This window comes from Triturus cristatus, chromosome 9 (assembly GCF_964204655.1).
Source record: "Triturus cristatus chromosome 9, aTriCri1.1, whole genome shotgun sequence".
In the NCBI taxonomy this organism is placed as follows: Eukaryota; Metazoa; Chordata; class Amphibia; order Caudata; family Salamandridae; genus Triturus; species Triturus cristatus.
In genome coordinates this window covers 315,128,438-315,154,782 of record NC_140592.1, presented here as the reverse complement: position 1 = coordinate 315,154,782, position 26,345 = coordinate 315,128,438, and the positions used below count along the sequence as shown (strand labels likewise).

The window sequence follows — 26,345 nt, the reverse complement described above, 5'->3', positions numbered from 1 at the left end:
CTTGTTCATAAATTTCCTTTGATGAGAAAAGTCCTTTTGCTTTTCTTTAGGTTTGTTTAGTTAGAGTTGTTGGATGTGGATTAGTGTATTCTGGGTTTCTCACCATCCAAATGTAGGGGCATTCCAAGGTTGCTTTTAGTGTGTTCTGCAATTTTGTGGTGCTTTAAGTGTGTGAGCAGTTGAATTACTTTTACTGTGAGCTGAGTATATGTTTGGACTGACTACATTCATAGGAGGAGCTCAAACAAGAGGAAAACTGATCTGTACTTGCTCTAATAAAGATCAACATAGAATACATTTTACTAGCATGCATTACTATACAGCTGGAGTTATCCATATCATTTAGTCATAATCCTGAATCGTGGCATAGTATTGGCAACGGATCCTTCTATATGATCCATTATTGTGGTACAACTTCCCTTTTCACAGTCTTTTGAAGGTACTACCAATGTATGTTCAAGGGTGATTGGATCACTTCTGAATCAGTCAGTGAGCCATTTGTTTCTGATTAAAATATGACCCTGTCACCATTAGTGACTTGGGTAGGAGTCTGTCTTGCATGAATTTAGCTTATATCTCTTGACTCCACAAGAACTTGTTTATTTGTGACTACTACTATTTTTCATTGATTTGTCCTTCTATGAAGCATTCAACCATTCCATAAACATGTCCACACAAAGTAAATTAGATATGTGCTGTCTCGATGCTGCATCCAATTGAACGCTCTAAATTGTTTTCCTTTGGAGTAGCATTACGACTTACTCCATGCTAGCTGAGATCACACATTGGAGGCGTGGCCTTCCATTACAAATATTCAGATTTTAGGAAAAGTGTTTGAATTCATGTCAACCTAGGCTACAAGTCCCTGAATGCTTAAGGTTCTTAAAAACCCAGACCTGGTATATAGTCATTGGAGACCTGGAGCAAGTGGTAACTTTAATTTAGCGATGGTTGACTTGAGCTCCGTTTGTCATTCAACTGCAATAATGTCTTTGTTCTGCATGATTTCAATGTTGCACCTGCCTAACTTATAAAAGGAAGTTGAAATGTTCCAATACCAATACAAGACCAAAATAAAGGAGAAGATTAGATCAATTAATGCTACAGTCCCTTCGGTCACCTAAACATTCAGAATTCATTGGTGCACAATTTTTAAACCACCTTTCAGAAACTCCTCATTCATTTTCAAGAATTAACTGCTTTCTGAGAAATAAAGCCACCACTTCCAGAATTACTTCTGCACATAAATGGGATCAGTTAATATTGCTGACCATGATGTAGTGTTACTCACTAGAGCATTGCTCATAAATTCAAAGCTCGCCAACAGTGGGAGATGACGGAAAAAACTGATCAAGAAAATCATCGTCCTAGTGAGTCATCGTCACTAATATAGCGCAAATAAACCTAATGGTATCTATATGTTCATAAGCATTCCAGGCTGGAATAGCCAAATTGCACAGAATCCCATTGTTTTTAAAGATGACGACAACATTGTCAGATTTTGATTTCTTCATGTAAGCTATCATAAAGCCTTGCTCCTTCAACTGCAAGAGTTTTGCTTATGAAATTGTGCTTATTAACATAAGGTGCCCTCCACATGTATCCAACCTTTTGCTCTTACATCTCTACCATGGAAATATTAAACTATTCTGCTTATCTACTTTTCAGGTCTAGCCTTCAGTTTTGTCCTAATAATTTGAGTGGGAACTTCACATTTTAAAATTTTCTTCCACCACAGCCAGTGTTGTGTCTTAAGTTAGTGGGAGGGCTGTTCATGTCCCACGTTATCGATCACTGTTGCTACATGATTCTGTTAACTTTGAAGCAGTCTTAATACTTCTTAGTGGCTCACAAAAAGGTGCTAAAACATCATTTACATGAGTCCATAAAGGGATTCTCTTCCAGAAAAGGTTGCATCTTAGCCAGTATTTGAATGTAATATCTAAATGTACCTGTAATTTGAATTTGCTTTTACGTAGATATCTGTTCATCAAAAATAAAGCCAAGTGAGTTCTCTGTTTTGAAAAGAAAGCACTTCCAAATTTCCAATATCATTTTACAGACCGGTTAATTATAACAGGCCTATTAATTACACCAACTGGTTGGTCACGCCGAATGATTTTCCAGCCTAATAAAACCTCTGCTCCTCTGTATTGATAAATTGTTTGCTTTGTCAACGAGCCTGATTCTCCTGTAAAGGAAGATCACTTCTCACCAAAAAATGTAATACTGATGTAATGTACTAACTACCGAGCCATCTCTGGAGATCTTCACATACACTATGAAAAAAAGTTAACTTCTTTGGACCTGCATGACTTATTGATTTTCTTCACTGGGCAAACTTCATTTCAACTATATTTTATTTTAAGAACCTCTTAACATCTGTCCAGTGTGGTGGCTAATAGTGTTTTAGTATGTTTAGTTACCTGAATACATAAAGCCATTTTTCTGTGAAAAAGGCTTCTCTATTCTCCCGCCTATAAGAATTCCACCCCCCTTTAAAAAAAATATAATAATTAAAAAATATGCAAAAGTGTGCGTTGAGAGGTGTGTGTGTGTGTGTGCTCATAAGTGTGCTCTCATTTAAGGATGGTACTATTTAAGTGTTTGAATTTTATGAATGCACTTCCTTTGGATAAAGTGTTACTTTTCCTGCTTTCTGTCCATTAATCTCTTCTCTTTCATCGCTCACCCAGTTAAATGTGTATGTGCAAAATAAACATTTCTATGTACTTGAACACTCAGCCTGTTTGGCTTTTATCAGCATTGAGGAGTTCTTTCACGTCCATGGTGTTTAATTTAGGAAGTCTTTATAGCCTTCTTTGAAAGTGGTATACAGGACCATTGTTGAGTGACCCTTATGAGTTTAGTGCCTTCCAGAGATCCTTATGCAAAGAAACAGATGTATGCAGTGCATATGGAAGATGGAGGCAGCAAGTAGCGCTTCTTAACTACGCATCATGGCTTGGTCACCAGAGGGCTTAGCCTTCAGTTTTGGAAAGTACTGATCTGGGGGTGTTGAAATTCTTGTTACCTAAGGATATGCCAAGTTGATCGGTCTCCAGTTAAAAGCTGCCTGGGAAGAATTATTTTTGGGCAATGTTCCGTCAGTTTCGTCTTAAGTACACCTGCCTATTCTTCATAAACTCTCAAGAGCACATCTGCTCTCAGATTAAGAGAAAGCTGTACATTGTCTTTCATGTAAACACTTCAAGCAGTTCTTGCAGACTAACCGCCCCATTTTGACAAAAAAAATGGTATGGAGTTTTAATGACTATTCAGACACCATTTTCTAATGCAGTACATTTAGTGCACCGCAGTCGGAGCACTTCTGTTCATTACGGGATATTTACAAGCTACTAATAATTTAGCTTCCTTAATTCTCGACTCATCTTTTAAATTCCTGTTCCATAATTGAACATTCTTCTGGTATGTTTTTTTGTTCGTCCAGTTTCACTTTCCACAAAATAGGTCCGCACCCCCAGAAAATTAGTAATTACTATCTTTCTTCAACTATAAAACTAAAATTGTTCAGCAGCTAAACTTTCCGGACATGAGTTTAAGTCGTTGCTATACTTCATGACTGATTTTTAGCACTCATCACCATAACATAAACTATTTCTTGTTGGTTAAAAGGGTGTTCTGATTCCACTTAGTGGTATCCTTGTAAGCATCTTTGAAACGGTGACAGTTTTTGATGCCCCTACAGAGAGAGAGAGAGAGAGACCTGTTACAGATCCCCGCAGTGGGTAGTCGGTGTACTGAGCAATTCCCTCTCAGGCAATACTTTCTGGGAGAATTAGTCTATTTAGTAGATTGGCTGATGCAGAAGAGGCTAGAGTATTCACATTATTTTTACAGTAAAGCATTTAAACTGATCCATGTTATACTGCTGAAGACATTCTTATTCTGTGACCATTTGTGGCTGATGTCCGACTGGGATTATGCATACGAGGGCCTGAGGCGCAATGTTGGGGAAAGTGAAGGGGTGACGAATGTGAAACGAATGGGCAAAACGTCAAATTTTACAAGAGTTTAAACTGGTTGTACTTTCTCTCTTAAGCTCTTCCGAAATATTCATCATGCTTTAAGAACTGGAAAATAACTGAATATAACCTTGTTTGGTTCTTTGGTTCTCTGCTCTATAGCTGAATCTCTTGTAAACATGCACCATCCTGATCTATCTCATGTGCTCTTTAGACCTTCACAGCCTGGTGTAATTCGCACTTGAGGAAAGCTGGGACGCAGATTGAGAACATCGACGAGGATTTCCGAGATGGGCTGAAGCTCATGTTGCTACTGGAGGTCATATCGGGTGAGACAATGCAGACCATTATCGATGAAATGGTGCTGCGCCTTTTTTTCTAAAGGAAATGGAGCTTTAATGTTAAGGGGGGTCTAGGATTTCAACATGATTTACCTTCTTCAGAGTTAGTTTTTAAGTTCCTAGACACTACTTCTTAATGGCATACCATTGTATCGATTGAAGGCCCTCTGCTGTTAGCACATGTAGTGGGAAGTGGTTTGAAATCCAGCAACCAAAGCGCTAGTAATTATTTCGACCTGCACTAACCGACAAAATGTATACTTGTTTTCTCTTACCAGGAGAGCGGTTACCAAAGCCGGAGCGAGGGAAAATGAGAGTACACAAGATTAATAATGTGAACAAAGCTCTAGACTTCATTGCCAGCAAAGGAGTGAAGTTGGTCTCCATTGGTGCAGAAGGTAAGCTGGAATGATGCCCACTCTATCAGTTACTCCGCCAGGCCTTTAAAAACCGCATTAAACCACTTCCTCTGAAATGCTTTTGAAGAAGAAACCTCTCAAAAGTTTGCTTTGTTTGTCGAGAGGACAGCAGTTATTAGTCATTCAGGTAGGTCTAACAATTTGATCCAAAAAAAGGCTAATTGAACTAGCTGTCTGTTTGGTCTCTGTACAGGTTGGGACGGGGCAGTAGGAGCGTTAAAAAAACTTTATAGGTTGTTAGACCCGACATTCACTAAGCTAGATATCTGCTTGCTTTTTTTCACGACTTATAATAATAAAAAAGACCTGATTTCCTGTAGTCTAAAGTAATGGCATTCTGGGTTTAAACTTCAGGGATATTCAGTTCCTGATTTCTTGCAGCATGTCTTTCTGCACCCAGCCCATGAATTTGCCTTCTGTTTCAAAATTTTGAAGCCATCTTATTTGAAAGATGCATTACATTTGTGGACCCTGATAAGTGCCTAATGGGGAGCGGATTTCCATGCACATCCTGCCCTTTCCCCTAGCATGTTTTGTACACAACATAGTCTTGACAACCGGATCCTTATGTACACCAAGGTCCAGAGTGTTCTCAAGGTTCGTTTTATGTAGCTGTACTTTCGAACATCCATGTTCGTTCTGGATGCCTGACTTTGTAATCTCTGCAATTTGTTGCTTGGCTGTACGAACCCACTTTAAAAGTTATTGAAGTAGTATAGATCAGCTATCACCATGGCGGTTGTCGTTTTCAGTGTAGAGCCGTGGGAGGATTCTCTAGAGTAGGACAGATGTGTATTTGCATCGATTGTGTTCCCTTTGAAAAGGAAAGCCTGTTCAGTCAAACTGAATTCCCAGTTCCATTCCTTCAGTAGGATGCTTTGAGGTATTTCTAAGTTAAGAGGCCAGTCGAATGGCGGTAAGTTGGGTACTGCTTTTCTCACCAGCTAACTCTAAATCAAGGCTTTGTTCACACAGGGAAAGCTATTTAACCTAGTGCCACATATTGTCCTGCCAAGTGATGCAAGTCATTTTCTGTAACGTTTTATCCGCTCTGGGTTTGAGTGCTGATCCAGGTTATGCACCACTGGTTTCACTTAGCTATAGAATAGTGGAGCAGCTAGTACCACCCATCTGGTAAATGGGGCATGATGCTGTGCTTTAGCAGAACTCCAAAGACTTGTTTATCAATATTGGCTGCTCATGAGGAGGAAGCTTCACACCTGCTACAGCAGGACTGTTGTATGTCTTCCCATTCTTTCACTGTCTGCAGCAGTATGTTCTGTTCCACTCTGTAGTTGGCATGTGAGATTTGAATGTTACGGGTACTTGTGAGAAAGTTCCATCTTTCTTGCATGGTATGCCCCCACTTTTTGCTGAATGTACTTTGACTGAGTGTGCCCTGGACTCCTGCCAATCAGGTGCCCAGGGCCTATGTTCCTTCCCTAAAAACACAAAACCCAAATTGGCAAACCCTGGCCACATGTCAGCCCCTGGTAAATGGTACCCTAGTACCCAGGGCCTTGTGACCAGGGAAGGCCTCTAAAGGCTGCAGCACCCATTGTGCCACCCTTAGAGGCCCTGTACCCTTACACACCCACCTACACACCCACCTACACACCCACCTACACACCCACCTACACACCCACCTACACACCCACCTACACACCCACCTACACACCCACCTACACACCCACCTACACACCCACCTACACACCCACCTACACACCCACCTACACACCCACCTACACACCCACCTACACACCCACCTACACACCCACCTACACACCCACCTACACACCCACCTACACACCCACCTACACACCCACCTACACACCCACCTACACACCCACCTACACACCCACCTACACACCCACCTACACACCCACCTACACACCCACCTACACACCCACCTACACACCCACCTACACACCCACCTACACACCCACCTACACACCCACCTACACACCCACCTACACACCCACCTACACACCCACCTACACACCCACCTACACACCCACCTACACACCCACCTACACACCCACCTACACACCCACCTACACACCCACCTACACACCCACCTACACACCCACCTACACACCCACCTACACACCCACCTACACACCCACCTACACACCCACCTACACACCCACCTACACACCCACCTACACACCCACCTACACACCCACCTACACACCCACCTACACACCCACCTACACACCCACCTACACACCCACCTACACACCCACCTACACACCCACCTACACACCCACCTACACACCCACCTACACACCCACCTACACACCCACCTACACACCCACCTACACACCCACCTACACACCCACCTACACACCCACCTACACACCCACCTACACACCCACCTACACACCCACCTACACACCCACCTACACACCCACCTACACACCCACCTACACACCCACCTACACACCCACCTACACACCCACCTACACACCCACCTACACACCCACCTACACACCCACCTACACACCCACACACCCACACACCCACACCTACACACCCACACCTACACACCTACACCTACACACCTACACACCCACACCTATACACCCACACCTATACACCCACACCTATACACACACACACCTATACACACACACACCTATACACACACACACCTATACACACACACTCCTATACACACACACTCCTATACACACACACTCCTATACACACACACACCTATACACACACACACCTATACACACACACACTCCTACACACACACTCCTACACACACACTCCTACACACACACTCCTACACACACACACCTACACACACACACCTACACACACACACCTACACACACACACCTACACACACACACCTACACACACACCTACACACCTACACACACACCTACCTGTCTGGGTGCAAGACAGAACAAAGAGTCGACATGGCACACATCCCTGTGTGCCATGCCCATCACCTACACTGCCATGGCATATATCAGCCACCCCTCTAACTGGGTGCCCTATGCCAATGGTGTGGGCGCAGGAGCCATGTGCCCCTACAGTACCCAGGTCCATTCCTGGGCACTGTAAGTGCAGTGCTGCCATTTAAGAGTACATGGTGCTGAGAGCTCGTCAAACACGAACTCCACAGCACCATAATGGCAACACTGAAGACTGAGAAGTTTGGTATCAAACTTCTCAGCACATTAAACCCACACTGATGCCTGTGTGGTATTTAATGTACCCAGCACCCCAGAGGGCATCTTAGAGATGCCCCCTAAAACCTAACCTACAATCCACGTCTGTTCTGAGGCTGCCTAGGCTGCCACACAGCAGACCTGTTGCTGGACCCCTGGGTAGGAGAGCCCCTGCTCTCCTGGGTCTGCAACAATGCACATCCTGGGCGAGGTGCTAAATCTCCTCCCCCAGGATGGGCAGGGGGAAGCTTCAAAGGCATGCCTCCTCTGTGAGCTTCCCCAGGGCACTGCAACCCCCCACTCTGGTGGGAAGCTTGGCCGGAAACCCCACAACCTGCCAACCCCACCCCTCAGGTGGGGGAGGCGAGGTGAAGCACATCTCCGGGCTCTCGCCATCTTGAAGATGGGAAGCCCTACCCTATCAGGACTAGGCTACTGCCCCCCTCCCATTGGTCCCTGCCCTTCACCTACCTGTAACGCCCCTAAATCTAGTATTTAGGGGCACCCTGAACCTTCCTTCCCCAGATTCCAGATTCCAAAATCCGAAGACGAGCTAGAAGAAAGAAGACCTGCCCTGAAGCTGGTAAGAAGAGGAAGACACAAACTGCTTTGGCCCCAGCCCTACCGGCCTGTCGACCCTCGAACCTGCTCCTGCTCCAACCCGGCATCTCTAGTGGCCAGCAACCTCACAAACCCCGGAGGACCTGGCTACCTTTTGGCTCTAAGCCCCTGGGACTCCCATGAGTAGAGGCTCTACTCAAAACCTACTTCTAATCCCTGGCAGCAGCCCGGAACCGCGAACCCAGCACACTCTGCACCAGCCAAGCCTGGCCTGTGCCGGAGTGAACAAAGACCACGAGGACGACCCCACGGCGACTGGGAGCCAGAGTCCGGCACCCAAGGACCTCCCTCGACACTCCTGAAGAAGCCTGCAGCCTCAGAACAAGGTGCCCCCCCAACCGCGATTCACAGAGGGTAAGATTTCCTGACACCAAAAGGCACCTCTGCACCCGGCGCCCCGCGGCCCCCTGTGCCCAATCCCGGGGTACCTACCTATCCTCCCACTACCCATCTTACCTCTCGAAGTGGTGGCGGCACCTGAAGAATCTTCGTCCCAGAGCTTGCAGTCCTTTTCTAAACCGGAGATTTCCCATTGAAATCAATTGAGTGCCCGGAAGCTCAAAAGCACCCTGCACCCAGCCGCTCGAGTGGCCCTGGCAGTGCAACCTCTACATCTATCTACTTCCCCCACTTGCCCTGAGTAAGTGACCAGGAGCCCAGCTCCCACAGCTGCGTGGCCTGCTAGTCAGCAGCCACCAACAAAGGCCCCCCTATCCCTCATAGGATAACATTGGGCCTAACTCTCTCTGCACCCGGCCGCCCTAGTGCCGCTGAGGGTGAACCAACTGTACCTACCTGACCCTGGGAGACCCATGAGTCTATGCCCAGAACCTTAACTCTGCCAGTCGAGTACTTACCTTTTAAACCGATAACTCAATTTTCTTCATAGGGTAACATTGACTGGCTTTTTCCTGAATTTCTTCTAAGTGTGGACTTTTCAAATCTTAAAATATTCACCAAAAATCAGCCGAGAAACGAAAATACTCACCTGCTCTTAGGTGAGCTCCCAGCGCTGGATCTTGGTGCCCAGCAACTGTACTTACCAGTAACCCAATTTTCTCCCATAGGAAATCATTGACTGTTTTTCTGTGAAATTTCTTCTAAGTGTCAATTTCTGCAATCTTTAAATATTCTTTAAAAATCGTATAATATCTGAAAACGTAATTACTTACCTGTTTTGGATAAAGGTCCCAGTACTGAGTCTTGGCACCCAGCACTGGATTACAAAAGTAACTAGAACATACTATACCTGCAACTTGAATTTTCTGCCATAGGGAATCATTGACTGTTTTCTATGAAATATTTTCTAAGTGTCAACTTTTAAAATAGCAAGATATTGTCCAAAAATCATCACAGTAATTAAGTCGACTTTTATCACTTGATTCCAAGTACTGACCCAGGACTGAATCTAGGATCCAGTCCTTGAATTCCAAAAGTAATCCTAAAAGTAATCTGTGGCAAATAACTTGAAACTTCCATTGAACTCAATGCATTGTGTTTAGAATTGTGTTGCCTATTGCAACCACTTGTAACTTTCTACAAAAGTCAATTGCATATTGCAAAAGTATTTATATAAAGAATCTCATTCTGAGAAAGTATATTTTAATACCTATTGTTGGTTCTAAAAAAAAAACAAGCATATATTTTTTATATATAAACCATTGGCCTAGAGTTCAGTTATTGAGTGTGTGAGACCATTTGCTGGCTGAGTGTGTGCAACAAATTCTTTACACTGTCCTCTGATACTGCCTTACTGCTCGACCAAGCTACCACTTCAGAGAGTAAGGTTATATCTAACTTTAGCCTCTGCCTAACCTCTGGGGACTGTGGACTCTGTACACCCTGTACCTATTTGGGAACAGTGTATACAGAGCCACTTTCTCACAGTACTTCTCTCTTGCAAGAGGTGCAAATCTTCTCTGATGTTGATCAAGGCAGAGTCTTTACCCTTAGAAAAGCGAAACCTGACGTGTTCATGAAGGACTTGAGTCATTCATTTGTGTAGGTTTCTAATAACCTCCATTACAGCATAGGAGTGGGTTGGAGCTCGCCGTGATCTATACATCTGCCAGGGGTGTTCTATTTTCTTTGGAGTGCTAATGCAGTGTTTCATGAGTTGTGGAATGACCCTGCCTCAGATGTAGGATTTTAACAGCATCATGCTCTTTGCCTGGAGTTAGTGGTGAATTTTCTTAATGCACATGGTAGATCAAGGATCTCTCTGTTCATCTCTGGCCTTTTAGTGAGTTTGTTTTTATGGCTTCTCTGCTCCATGGGGTTTCAGTGCACTCTATGCAAATTGCAGCAGAGGTGAAGTGTGGCAAAGGTATTCTGTGAATGCTATGTTGGAGCAGAGGCAGACTGGTAAGGCGAAGAGGATAAATGTAGCATTTGAGGACTCCATGAAGTCATTACATTATTATTCAGATGCACTAATTCTAATATTGCCCACTATATATTGAAGATGGAGAATAGATTTTGCGCAGTGGCTATTTTTAGACTCTCCTAACTTCATTCACATCTTTGATTGGTTGCTCTGCGGCTTTCCTCAAGTCCCTTGACAAATTAACAATCTGAAAGAGACACGTTCGTGATAGATTCCTTACCTTAGAATTACCCCAAGGAGTCAGACTGGATCAGAAAGTTTTCGGCAGCAGTACCCCTGTGCGTCGGAAGGTGGTGTCGTGCGGCTCCGCGTCCGTCGTAAGCATCGTGATCGCTGGGATGATGTCGCGGCAGTACTTAGACACCGCCCTCGCGTGCTGATGTCAGTTTTCTTTTTCCTCACCAGCAAGCGCAGATCCGGAGAGAGCGGTACCCCCAGTCAATTTTTGACTGAGTTTTTTGGGACTTTTTGCCTCTGTTCTTTTGAGTCTTTGACTCCTGGTGTATAGGGATACCCGGTTTCAAGTCTTGTGAGGCTCGTCCCCCGCATGATGTCTGTGACGGACCTGCACCGCGAGTGTCTCTACTGCCTGGAGCGCGACCACGACCCCTCGTCGTGCCCGACTGCCGCGCCATGGCTCTGAAAATCTTGCTTGAGGCCCGGGAGTCGGCTCCGCGCCGTTCAAAGTTTCGGTCCAGTGGGAGGTCGACGAAAACTTCGCTCTCAGGGTCAGGTAAGACTAAGCACAAGAAGCCGAAGAAGCAACGTTGCCTTCCGCGTGACACGGCTGAGGGTGCGGGAAGTTGCCGACGGCCTACCTGCCCTTGCCAGGTCCGTCGGCGACTCCGGCCCAGCTTCAGGAATTTCTGTCAGCCATGGCCCGCCTTTTTGGCCCGTCTGGCCCTGCCAGTGCACCTTCGGGCCCCGCGGGTTCAACTGGGGGTCCTCGCCCTTCTTTGTTGACGGCTCTGGCCCCGACGTCGTCGACTGCTCCGGCGCTGCGAGACCCCCATGGATCCATGCCTGAATCCCAGCCGATGACCTCGTACGACCTCCACCGACATTGACGTCTACGGCACCGCCACTGGCGTCAGCCGGTCCTCCGGCCGACGCCGTCCCCGGACTGGGCTTGGAGAGTTTGGTATCCCGAGCTACTCAGTATGAGCATGGATCCCCCAATGAGACTGCCTCTTCGGGAGGATCTTCTGTTGCAGCAGCAGAGAAGGGTCCTCCACCCGAACGTGTCCAGCATCCACCTCCATGCGTGGAGATTGAGCGGCAACAGTTGATTCTATTTGACTTGCCTCCTGAAGTCTGTGATATCATTCTGGCAGCCAGGCGTCCTTCCACTAAATCGGTGTACGCCTGCAGGTGGAACAAATTTGTGGCATGGTGCACAGCAAAGGCTGTGGATCCCCTTTCTGCCCCTCTTTCAGAAGTCCTTTTGTTCCTTCTTTCTTTGGCCCGGCAGGGCTCTGCTCTGGGCACTATTAAGGGCTACCTTTCTGCAATTTCGGCCTGATTCAGGCCCCATGATCAGCCCACTCTTTTCAAGACCCCTGTCATAAGTAGATTTCTCAAAGGCTTTACTCACCTTTTCCCTCCTATTCCGTTTGTGATGCCACAGTGGGACTTGAATCTGGTTCCTACTTAATTGATGTGCGCTCCTTTTCGATCTGCTTCACAACTGTCCCCTTCGTTTACTAACTTTGAAGACTGCTTTCCTGTTGCCATCACCTCCGCTAGGTGCGTGAGTGAGCTCCAGGCTCTTTCCTGTAAACCTCCTTTTCTGTCTGTTCATCCGGACAAGGTTGTGCTCCGCACTCGTCCTTCCTTCTTGCCAAAGGTCTCCCTTCCACATCGGGCAAACTATCACCTTGCCTACTTTTTTTATGCCTCCGCACCCTTCCACAGAGGAAGAGAGGTTCCCCCGTCTGGACCCCAAACGTGCGCTCTCATTTTACCTGATTTGCACACAACAGTTCCGGGTGGATGACCAGCTCTTTGTTGGCTACGTAGGCGCCAAGAAAGGCCGGGCTGTACACAAGAGGACTATCTCCCACTGGGTCGTCTTGTGTATCAAAGCCTGTTCATCTCTGGCTAAAAAGGAACCTCCAGTGGGGCTGCGCGCCCATTCTACCAGGGCGACAGCAGCTACTACTGTATTGGGACGTGGTGTCCCCCTGCAAGACATCTGTCAGGCAGCCACGTGGGCCTCTCTGCACACTTTTACCAAACATTATTGCCTTGATGGCCAAGTCTGGAGAGACGGCTTCTTTGGCCGTTCTGCTCTCCGTGACTTTCTGGTGTGATCTTGGTTCGCAGACCCACCACCGGGGTTGGTATTGCTGGGGTATCTATTCTAAGGTAAGGAATCTATCACCAACGTGTCTCTTTCAAATGCACAAGTTACTTACCTTTGGTAACAATATAACTGTTAGAGACATTAGTTAGTGATGGATTCCTTACCGCCCCACCCATCCTCCCCGTTCTGCGAACTGATTTCTAGGGCTAAGGTCATCCCTTTCAGGGCCCTAGTTTCAATGCACCAGTGGTCCGTATCTTGCATGACTCTGCTTTCTTGGGGCGGAAAGTCGTCTACACAATTGACGTCCGCGCGCACGGTTGGGGGCATCTAAGTAGCTGCCGCTACGTCATCCCGGCGATCACGACACGGGCGCAGAGCCGCACGATGCCACCTTCTGACGCGCAGGGCTACTGCTGACAAACTTTCCGGATCCAGTCTGACGCCTGGGGGTAATTCTAAGGTAAGGAATTTTATCACGAACTAATGTCTCTTACAGATATATGGTTACCGAAGGTAAGTAACTTGTGCTGTCTGACCAGAATGGGTGGCGATCTGCCCTGATGCGAGATGGTGGAGATTTGAGTAGTGGGTAGCAGTGACTGAATGATCCAAAGGAACTAGGATAGGGACACATATATTTTATGTTTTTATGTTGTGTTGAGCACTGTTTCAATCTTGTTTTCAGAGGTGAAGTTGTTTTCTGTACCTGGTTAAATTACAGAGCCTTTTAAGTGATGTCAGTGGCTTGTTTTTTTTCTGGTCAGTCAACTTTAAAGTTGAAGTTGTACAGGATCAGGATTTTCTTTCCTGCAGTCTGGAGGTGCATGGTCAGCTCAAGGAGTTAATCCAAGATTTGGGCGGTTGTAATCCGGAAGGTAGTAAATCTTCCCTGTGATAAAAGGGTATTTGTATTTGATGGTAATGTGAGTAGCTACTTGCTCAAATGGTTGATTAATATAGTTGAATAGTTTGTGCTAGTTATCTGTCGTGTGCACTAACCATAACTGTTTCTCTGAACCTCTTTGCTACTGTTTGACTTCAGTACCTTTGTGATGAATGTCATTTTAGAGTGATCACTGTACATTCAAACTGATTGAGACAGCTGATCTCAGATAGACCACATCTACTCAGGCTATGCATATGGTTGAGGGAGAGTTGATGACAGTCCGCTGTATGGGAGTTGTTTTTCGCTAGGGTATTGTACTTGAGCAGAGCACAGAGAAATATTTGTGGGTTTTCGAGTGTTACTGTGGGATATCCAAGGTATCATAGTTTCGACCTGTACATTGCTTTGTTTGCTAGATTCAGTCTGCAGTTTCGAATATATGCATGTATAAAAAAATGCTAGGTTGCCAGATATGTTGGATAGTGTATTACAGATTACTGGCACATTAGGTGTTTTTTCTTGGACATCTGCTAAACATTAAGTAATAAGGATTGTTCATGATGAGATGCCATCAGTTGTTTCCTATTCTGTTGAGCTTGCCAGAGACGGGCAAAACAGTTATGTTAAGAGTGAGGGGTAAGTTTGAGTGTCTTATGTGGTCAACATCTAAGCCGAGGAATTCCTGCTACTAATACTGAGGATGCAGCAGTGCCCTGTTTGGCCAGTCACAATGCTTTCAGTCTAACAAGATTTTATCTTTTGCATTAGTCTGACTGTTGTATATAAATGTTAATTTTGAGGTTTTTGATGGAGAGCAAGTTGTACTGCATCAGGCCCTTGCAATTCCAAGCTTTTGGTTGTGGTTGGGAGTTTCTGGAATTTTACCTTCAGTTTGGGTAATGACTAATACAAGATTGGTCTTAATTTTGCCTGTTTTTGGACTTATGGATACATTTGCAAAGGGAGCTTCTGGAAACAATTGTATTTTGGTTGCTTGGTAGATAATTGTAAAACTCTACAGATGTGGCACTCTGGATCCTTTGTTTTGTTAAAGGCCTTCCCTGCAGGGAAGAGTCAGTGGCCTAGTAGAGGGTTGTGTGCGAGTGGGTCCTCGGGAAATGGTCTTTGGAAAGTTGGCATCAGCGTGGTTTGGGAAATTTCAAACTTGATCGTGAAATGATTAGCGTTTGTTGCTATTACACTGGGCTAAGTGACTATTTCACAGGCCAGTTACGATTGGTGTGGTTTGTGGTGTTTGGGATTTGTCATTGAATTTGTACAGTGGATACTGGTGGCCGTGTGAAGGATTGTATTTTTTTTGCTATTTGGGTTTGTGGGTTTACTTGTCCACTGTGGAGATCGAGTGTATAGAAGTGATGAGGACATATTTGATAACGTTGATTGTTAGTTGGCTCTGCATTAGTGTGAACATGAGATACTGAGTTTCCTTGAATATGAATTATGAAATAAGTCCTGCAGGACTCTACACAGATCACTTCTGCATTCGCTATATTGATTACTTAAGCTATCTTAGAGGGATATGAACCATAGCAACTTTTGGTTGCATCTAGATCATTATGGTAAGTGATCAGCGCCACAGATGTTCCTTAACTTCGTTTTTTGGCCTTTTTTTACTTGTAATCTGGCCCAGCATTCCTCTTTTTGACTTATCTTGTATGAATAAATTGAGTTCAATCAGCCGCACAAGATAAGCAAAAAGAATAGAAATATGATGAGGAAAGAGTAATAGAAGTACAGCGGTAAAGAAGATAAGTATAGGAGATTCACTGCCTTCCTGGCAAGTAGTCACTGTTACCATCATGTTAAAAGACCTTTTTATCACAGAGAAGATGTACTGCCTTCTAGTTACAACATCCCAGTTTCTGGATTGCAGGGGTTGGGCTGTGCATGGCATAGTGTTCATTTAGAAGGTATCCTGGCTAACTGTGATCATATGGAGCTGGGGGACAAATGGAGTAGCTATGGGGTGGGCATTAATAACGAAGACCATTTGAAGCAGTCACAGGCAAAAGTTTGGGTGAGCGACAATTGTACAATGCTGTTGGATGTGCTTTATTAATTTTGGTTTCTTATTCGGAATAGAGGGGTTGTCTTTATCAATAAAACCTTAAAAAGAAAATGTAAACTATTATTGACCTTTGTTACTTTGAAGAGTGAGGTGTAGTTTTTATAGTAGACCTCCCCAGTATTAGTGAGAAGGTAAAGAAGATTATAGGGAGAGAAACCAAAGAAAAGTAACTTGAGCAGTCACTTAACCAGACCATGATTGTTTGCTTTTCGAACTCAAAATGTTCACAACATATTTGCATAGAGGCCACTATATGTTGTTGTAGTCGTTTTTGTTAACACCCCAGGGCATTTTTTATAGATAATTACTGATTATGTGAATGAGTGTTAGTTTGCTGCTCCATCAGCAAACTTCTTTGCATCATTCTTCATCAACCACGCTATATTATGTTGCTTTTGAAACTGCTTTCTTTGACTCCATAGCCAACATTGCAATGAATCGCCATAGCCCGATGTATTAGCTGGTATAAACTTTTGGTGTTGTAAATCAGCGTTAAGCTAGCTGTGCTCGGGTGGCCACGCCAGACGTCCCACCCCTCAAGTATTTAGTGACACTGGAGTCGCTGATGATAGTATAGATATTTTATTGTGGCCTCTTATTTTCTGTCTGCTTCTTATCCCAATGCTTCTTGGGTAAGGGTTTTCAGTTCCTATGCTTGGGAAAATAAGGAGAAGGAGAAACTGAAGTCATATATGGGGAAAACAAAGGAGTCTGAATCCAGAGGAAACTGTCGTCATTTTGGCTCCATCCCAGCTTTGGCTGTTCTCCTCAGGAGGGAACCGGAAAGGAACAAAAAAACAAAATAGTCAGGCCACTGATCTAGTACTGCCTTGGGGAAAGAGTGCTCCCGTCACCCGTTCTTACTTGTGTCGTGCTTAAGTGCAAATGGTAATTCAGTGATTTTAGGGTAACCCTGCCCACCAACCCCTTCGCCGCGGGGGTAATTCCACCACGGCGCGCGGGGGAAGGGCGCGCGGCGTAGCGGTGCTCCGTGACGAGCCCAGCTCGTCATGAGGCACAGTGGAGCTGTGCTCATGACGAGCTGAGCTCGTCATGACCCCGCCCACTGATTCATTGTCCCGCACAGGCGGGCAATCAGTCGCGCGTGGGCGGAGTGCAGCCGTTATGACGAGCCCAGCTCTTCATGAGCACAGCTCCACTGTGCCTCATGACGAGCTAGGCTCGTCATAAGCATGCAAGGGGTTAATGAAAAGAACTGCCCGGGTCACTTGCCTGAACCCACGACCCTCCTGGGCTGAGGGAATGGGAGTCCCAGCTTTCGCTTCCCTCGGAGTGTTGGACTCACGGGCGTTGCTCCTGGAGTGGTTTCTTTCCTTATGGTCTTCCTCGTCCTGGGGTGATTCTACGATCTTCGGTTCCTCTGTTCCTTCCTGGGGTTCGTGGGTTTCTCTTCTCTCCTCTCCGGTGCCTTCCTCTCCTTCCCGATCTCTCCCTGGATTCCGGCTTTTGACGTCTTCTTGCCACCCTCTGCTCCGCCCTCCTGGTTCGTGGTTGGTGCCCCACAGGTTCCTGCCTGGCCTGTTAGAGTGCATATGCCGCTTCTGCCCAGGGACATAGTGGCCGCCATATTGGGTTTGTCGGGGCACTCCTCCGTCTCAGGAGGGAATCCATCACACTGGCCCTTTTAATCTCCTCAGTATCAAGGAAGGGTTCCACCAACTGATCAGTAGTCCGACTCAAACACCTGCCCACACCCTTGATGTTGTACCTGCCTCAAACTTAGCCCATTTACTTTCCTGATGACATGCACATACTTTATTAAATGCATTGAAATTGATAGAAACCTCGATATTGAATGGCTTAATCTCAGCCTTCACAATGCCCCTTCTCTAACCTAATTATATGGAAGTATCTTTACATCATTCATTCCTTTCTGATCTTTCCCTTGGAATCCAAATTTCTACGGACCTGAGCATAACCAGTGACCAGACCCTGGAAGAAATTCGCCCCCCCCCCCAGGCCCAAAAATATCTGTAAAGCAATTCCATCATTGATGGACAGGGGCTTTCGACATGATGGTCCCACTGAAAATCGCACGTTTGCACATAAATGGAAGAAGAGCTGGTTGGTTCCATTCAGATGTAAAACTCAAATACAGACACTAGATCCCTTGAAATATTTTTCAGGAAAACGTTCAACCTTGCTGATAAAACGTAGCTCCAAAGGAAATACTGATTACACAGATCCTTCATCAAAATGTCCAGGAAGTGGCACTAAACTCTATGCATCTCAGTGGCTACATGCTGTACTTAAGCGGTCTTCAGAATCAATGAAAACAAACAGACATTTATCAAATGTAAACCCTCCCAGGAACTCCGACTACAGCATATTACTCCCATCAAGAAGGCCACTAACCTTGATACTTTCTTCCACTGAAAACCATGCACTGTTCTCCGTAATCTTCTTTGTCTCCAGCCCCACCAAAACCATTATCCTGATCCCAACCCCTACTAATATCCGTCAATCTGCCTAAACCAAATAAAACCACCAATCTAATTTAAAGCTACAAATATGGCTAGTTCCACTGCTAATGCTTGCCCCCCAAACATATTCAAACCGATTCTCTTCTTCTTCTTTGGTACCAGCAAGAGAAAACATCAACTCCTTATCAACTGGATAATTGCCTTGTGACCTGAAAGCATATTAAACCTAGTCTAAATGAGCAGCCTCTCCATCAGGCTGACCCAACCAACTACATTCTGATAGCTAATGGACCCTTATTGAGTGAACTTGTATTTTGTATGGTTGTTGAAATGTAGCCTTCGCCTAGGTACTAAACTTTGTTGAAAACCATACTTATTTTAAGCAAACAAAATGGATTTTGACCTGAAAGAACCACAGAATCTGCACTAATCTCCACCCGAGTCCACCCCAAAACCTGCGATGACAACAGTGGAGCTGCTGTGCCCTGCTGCTATTTGACCTGTTACCAGTTTTATACACAAGTGACCACCAACTACTTGCCCAAATGCTATATGACAGGGAAAGAAGGTACAGTGCTCATTTGAATAAAATGATTTTTTAAGGATTTCCCCCAAATTGTCTTGTTCCCACAGTTCTTTTTCCATCCTTAAATAAGTTCAGTAATTGTTCCTTAAGGCTCCAATATTGCGCTTTTAATCTTTTTACCTAGCCCGTTTTCTGAAAGTAGTGAATTGTTTAATTTCATCTGCTACAACCAAGCGACTTATAATCTGATCATTTTTAATTAGACCCTCCTTCATAGGTTGAAACCAAGATTCAATTAATGCCTTCTGGCCCTAGAACAATGGATGCTATAGATTTAGAAGCATCCCAATCTGAGCTCCTCAAAAACCAAAATACTCGCCTGCAGATCGTGACACAATTGTAGCCATGTGCACTCCCGGCCCTTGATAATGGGGCAGACGCTCGCCATTTTGACTGCAGTGAAAAAAAAATATCTTTGTAGTGATTTTGGGCTACAACCTCCTACTTCAATTCCAAAACACCAGTGACGAGAGCTTCTTCCTACACAATGAGAGTTCCGACAGCATATTTACCCCTACTCAGAGATTCTGACATAAAATAAAAGAATAAGCTATAGGACTTACTCACCTAAGATGAGCTAGTGAGATCAAGACTGCATTTCATTAATAGTATTTACATTGAGCGGACTTTAAAAAACAGTTGCTAAATTACAAGGAATACAGGATACTGCACCTCGAAAAGTCCTCCCTCTAAACCGTTTAGACCGTATCTCACCTGCTTTCAAAGTACTGCACGATTGACCAGTATATCCTCCAGTGCCTTCCTCATTCCACACCTTGGGCTGGGATTCAATTTTTACAATTCAAACTCAGACTATGCAAGCAAATGAGAAACCTCAAAGGGAGAATAGCCCCATTGCTCTTAATGGGGGAGAGGAGTTGGCCTAACGACTAGGGCGGCCGACCTCGAATCTGGGGAACTGGGCTCAAGTTTCGGCAATGGCGCTGCACATCATGTGATTCTGGGAAAATCACTTAATCTCCCCGTGCCTAACAAAAATGAATGTGACCTCCTGTAATGCAACTGGTGCTATGTAAAGCGCTCTGATCCGATTCGGGTCAAGTTCGCGCTATATAAAACTCTGTTAAAAAAAAAAGAATAATAAAGTATTTTTTCCAGAAAGAACACACAGTTGGCAGCCACTTCCCACTACAGACATAAAAAATAAGAAATAAAACATTAAAGAAAATTAGATCTATGAACAGCCTTGTGCAATTCGTCTCCTAAAATCCTCGTTCTTCCCATAACCAATGCTCTAGTACCTCAAAATCCATAGTCCACACTGGTTTCTATATGCTGCTTGTGAAGCCATCCTCTGAATCCTCTCTCTCTGGTGAAAAATGTGGCCACACTCCGTTACATCAAGTTTGGAGCATGCTCTGGACATCGTGCATGACGCAAACACCAAGCACTGTTAATCTAGATCACAACAAGCACCCTTCATCGTATCCATACATATTGAAATCAATACCATTTAATCTTGGTCTGTAAAACACTTCCAGAGACCTCGACAAACGCTAGGAAAGCTCTTTAGAAATACTCCCAATACAAGGAAGAAGTTGATTGGGTGCGTGCACAATGTATTGGCCCATAGTAAATGTTTATTGTTGAAATCATGTGATTATTTTACCATCCCAGTTTCTCCCCAGCTCGCTATTGTAATATCTGCTCCTTTCAACCTTCTTTTCCCCCGCCTCACATTGGTCCCTTTCTTCTGGCACGGTTTCCCTTTCTGTACTCTGCTTGACCTTCTTGCTGCTTGTTTGGAAGACAGATTTGATGTATTTCGGATTTTTCTAACGCTGGCCCAGCTCCAGCTCCTGTTTAACAGCTGCTTAGTTTGTTGAAAAGGATCCCCATACATAGTAAAATAGCTACCAAGAAAGGTTCACATGAAGCTTTTGCTAATTGAGCAATGCTGGTTTAAAAAAAAAAAACAACAAAAAAGGCTGTCGGGCCGTTCATTAAAATTCCACAAATGACCTTTTGTGCTGAACTAAATTCCAGCGTGGGAGACCTAGGATGACATCTCACTTTTTCTATTTTTTATTCTGTTTAAATGAAGCCCTCTCTCAGCCGGCATATTGCGGTGGATTTGATAGAAGAGGGCCATTTCATGGGGGGGTTCTCTGCTTTTTAGGCTGTATGAAATATAAAGGATAATTGTAATAGATATTGTTTCCTGCAGAGCGGAGTGGTTTTGAAAGCCCTTGCACAGGCAACAGGTGGTGTCAGGGCATTTTCAGTGTAAGTTTCATTGCCAAACGCTGAGGTCAGTGCCATCAGATATGGCGCCAGATAGCTGTGCCTTCTTTTCTTGCCACATACCCCATGTTTTCCAAGTTAAGTTTTTTAAATGTTTTTTACATATATGTTTTACTGTGTCCGTTCTTTAGTGTATTTTTTCCTTTTATTTTTTAATGAATCCTGATCCTCCATCGGCTTGATGGGCTTTGGTCATGAGGCATAGGCTTATTCTCATTTCCATATTTGTTTGCAAAGCAAGGCTTTTGTAAGTAGGGGACTGCGGGTTTCACCCCCAACGATTGATGGCACAAGAGTAGCCACTCTCATACTTACGCAGGTGCCAGTCAGAACCCTCTGGGCATCAGTCAGTTACACAGACGCCACTATTAAGTGGTTATTTTTCAGATCCTTGACTAGTGCTTCTTTATGACAACACCTTTCTTCCTGTGATTCGGAGAAGCAGAAGAATGGTGTTGCTACCACAGGATAAAACCATGTGTTGATTCCAACGGTGCAGTGGTGGCCACTTTTGCAACACCCATTAGGCTAAAAAAAAAAATGCTTCATATTGTGTGGTATCTATTTTTTTTATTGGTGGTCTGAGGGCGTTCCTAACATATGGCACTATTTCAACTGTAACTGCGCAAATGTAACGTTACATTCTGTCATAGGATTCCTCCCTTTCATTCTACTTAATGCACATAATATGCAAGTTACTTGTTTAAGGGTGGGCAAAATTAAACGTTTTCAAATATCCATAGATTTTAGCAAAAATCTTAAATATTTTATGAAGTGTACTTGGCTGGTATCTTGTATGAAAATTAAAAGCACCGACATATCCCTCTTACAAAAGTAATTCAAGATAGCAATACGTGACTAGTTGGAGGAGAAAATCTTTGTACTGTGGTTTTGCTATTCCTGCAAGACCTGTTTTGCCTGGGACTACTATGCCTTAGGCGAAAATTATGCAACATTTAACACCAGTGAAATGGCAAAAATATTTTGTGAATTTCCCGTAACACAAAATTCGTGAACTATACAAGCTTTCATCTTTTTAATGCAAATTTCACCCAGACATTATGTGGGGGTCTGTGACCATATTGTAACTTATGCAGAAATCTGTATGTGACCCACAGGACAAGGTTTGAATCCCAGCAGGGCCATCTCTGCTTTTCATCTTTCTTAGATTTATGCAGTGAGCTCACTGACGCACTTCATAAATCTGACCCTCACAATGCCATTTGTCAAAAGATACGTAAAAAGTCCACAACAGTTGTAGCTAGTAGCCAAATTATTCTTAATGCACTGCTGCCAGTTCTTTTCATGAAAGATATTACCTTTTATTGTCTTTTTTACAAGTTGCAAGTTTGGTTGTAGGTTTTGTGCTGCAGGAGCAAAATGCAAAGTTTTGTGTGCTTGATTTCTGTACTTAATGTGTGTTGCTGCTGCAAACATCTTTCCAAATGTGGGTAACATGTCAACAATTCAGTGACAAAACATATCAAAACCAAGAATATTTGATTGGAGATGAAATTTTGGTGCCATGTTGTAACAAGGAGTACATATTGCAAATTGTCTGTTCTAGTGCAGTTGCTTCAAACACTCTTCCCCAATGACCGATAAAGAATTGCCTTTTGTAGTAGCAGCTCAGTCTGCAAGTAGTGGAAGGTACTGTATGCCTGTCAATTCTGTACTATCAGACCAATAACTAAATGATAGAAGCATTAAAATAAATAACATTTAAATAAAAATAATTTTAAATGTGTGTAAATTGTACCATTTACCACCACTTTTCCAAAACTCCTTTGGGGCAAAGGATACTCAAACATCTTGTAAACTTTTTTAAAGTCCTGTTAGGCTGAGACCAATGCAACTCACCTATTATGCTTTCGATTACTCCCAGTTGTCACTGATAATGCAAGACATTAGAACAAGACCTTCTACATCGTGTCAGGCCTTCTTATTTTAATGTATTTTAAAGTGTAATGTTTGCCAATCACCCCCAGTAAATATTAACTCATTTTAGGCAGAAATCATTTTTAATGTCCCATTTTATTTTATAAATGCACAGTTCTGCACATATTGTCCAGATAAATGACCCCCTTATTGCACAGGGACACAAACAGAGAAGGGCCACACACTTATTTTTGACTTAAGCTCTGAAGATGGTATGTCCCGACTCCCACCCTTTCTCCCCACCAAGAGTTTGTCTGGTAGCACCCCTGGTGGTAACAAGTCTTGAAAAATTTAAATAGCTACCCCACTTGCATTGAGAGCAAAGAATGCAAGGGAACAAAAACAATCCCGCTAGGCCAGTCCTTCTGGCTCTGACACGGGGAGCAACCTTGATTTACAACAATATTTTACGTTTATAAAAGGCAGAATACTCCTATGGGGCATTGGTACGATTTATTTGATCCTCACAACTAGACCATCCAGTGCTTGTTTTTTTCGGTGAGGTTTCATTAAATCAGCAGACGTTAGTGGATTGCAGGGTGACTATTCTTTTATGAAGAGGAGTAAGTTATCTACTGTGTTCCCCAATGCCATGTCTTAATAAAGGAAGGGAAAGTCACTCCTGGAGGACACAATTATGCCTCTGAAGTACAAAAGGAAGAAATGGTCAACTTGATACTTGCTAGTCTGCAAAGGGTGTGTGGAAACCTGCTTAATGGTTCCTCTGGCACAGTAAAATGGTCTCTACTTGTTGAACATATGTTTTTGTTAAAGTGGAACAAACATAAACGCCCTGCCTTGACGTAGGGTATGTCGTAGAGTAAATGATCACCATAGTCTTGTACTCTAGATCGACCAATATGACATTTGTTTTTCATGATAGGGAAGCGCTGGTGCTTCAGTTGTTTTACATTTGGGTGGGCCTTTGTTCACAAAGGATAGTGGCCCTGGAGTGATGGTGATCTATCTTTGGGAGAGCAATCCACTTTTTACCTCCTATCTTAGCAAGCAATAAGGTGGCCGCGCATTTCTTAAAAAATTGCCAGTAATTCCATGCTGTCCTGGACCACTGTGTCTCCGTTGTTAGCCCACTTAGCAGGATACCTGAAGTTTATTTATTTACTGAATGTATACAGTACATAGCTACCCCAGCTACCCAAGTAAACACGGTTAAAGCAGGGCAGAAAGAGGTAACCGAGTTAGCCTGGGAAAAGCCATGTCTTTATGGCTTGACGGAACTCTAGATAATTTTTGAGTCCTTGAATTGCAGTGGGAAGAGAGTTCCAGAGTTTAGCTGCCAGCACCTTGAAAGACCGGCCACCGGCTCTGACTCTGCGAACATGGGGAATGCAGACCATCCTTTGATCCGAGGAATGAAGCGGTCGACTCAGAATGTATGGCACTAACATATCAGCTAGGACAGAGGGAGCTTGATAAGAGAAAATCTTATGGGCTGCACATAGAGCTTTAAACTGAATTCTTCTCTCTACTGGCAACCAATGAAGTTTGGAAAGGGACTTGGACACTGAGCACGATTTAGGAAATGCAGGCAGAATCCGGGGTGCAGCGTTTTGAATTCTTTGGAGACACAAAATACGTGATTTACTAGCCCCTAAATATAAAGAATTCCCGTAGTCCAGCCTGGACAAAATCGTGGCCTGTAGGTCTGACGAACGGTGGGATAACAAAAAAATAAAAATAGGTTTCAGACCTCTCAGTAGCCCAAAACAAGTGCCTGTATCTGCCTTAGATTGAGTTTTGAAGGACAAACTTCTATCAATCCAGATGCCCAAGTTCCTGACCGCCTCCTTAGGTATAGGTGCAGGTTTGAGTTTATACGGCCACCACTACTCTGACCACATATCACTGTCTCTCCCGAGCAGAAGTATTTCCAACTTGCATGCGTTGAATTGCAAGCAATTTCCTGTCAACCAATCAGCAATTACCATATGATGAACACTTGTTGGTAGAAGTCAGTCCTGTATAGGAGAGCTGCTCTAGGAAGTGTTATATATATTTACTCAGTTTGGATTGTACTGCACCTCGATGTCTTGTCACTGATGTTAACAAAAAGTGATTATATACTTCCTCTGGGTTCTTTGGGGGATCAGACTATTGGCTGGAATTTCCTGTCTTCCAATAAGCTTGATTCTTCTTGTCCTGGTAAAGTTTGATACTCATGGTCTTCTGTAATGCTCGACACTCTGTCCAAGGATCCAAACTGTTGGACGAATTGATGCTGTTGAGTTTACTTTCAGTAGTAACTTTTGCTCTCATGCTGGGAGGAAGTAGGAGTTGCATGGATAATTCTTCATTTAGATTAGAATCGGTCAGAGAAAGTCCGTAAGTGTAACCTTCTGTCCTTAGATCAGTGAAAGCAGTATTTGTCTTTTGAAAACGTTTTCCTATATGTATTGTTAAAAGGGGGCAAACCGTTGTCCAAAGCACATTCCTTTGGCATGAGAAGAGTGGTTAAGTGTACTCTTAAGACAGAGTGCAGATGTATCCTTGAAGTTCATTTAATGGCACAAACATTGCTGTATCATGATGTATGTGACTTAATAAGTGTCTTGGGGCTCTATTTGAATAGGCATGGGTTAGTTCGTTGGGGCATCAGATGACTGTTGCCCTGGTGCACCTTCTGATGGATGGCCATTGTTTTGAGGATGTACGTCATAATCGGCAGCAGAATAGATTTTGACTTTTTCTCATAAGAAACCGCAACTTTCAGGAAACAAAGCACAGTTTTAAATTTTCTAGAGATTCATTCATAGATATATATATATAGTTTCTATTTTTTTATTTGCATGCCATCAGGGTCAGCAATATAGCTGTTGTTTGAGTGTTCTAAAGATGTTTTAATTGAGTACTCTCAGTAGCCCAGGTTC

The 26,345-nt window shown here is 44.0% G+C and overlaps 1 protein-coding gene across 2 annotated transcripts in view; it reads left to right on the top strand.

Annotated features, from left to right (window-relative positions):
• The window catches only part of ACTN4 (actinin alpha 4), a 298,634-nt gene that overhangs the window by 65,123 nt on the left and 207,166 nt on the right, over window positions 1-26,345 (top strand). For both annotated transcript variants that reach the window (XM_085625020.1, XM_085625021.1), the window contains exons 2-3: window positions 4,201-4,315; window positions 4,606-4,725. In XM_085625020.1, the coding sequence (XP_085481146.1) occupies window positions 4,201-4,315; window positions 4,606-4,725 (235 nt within the window). The remainder of the gene's footprint in view (window positions 1-4,200; window positions 4,316-4,605; window positions 4,726-26,345) is intronic.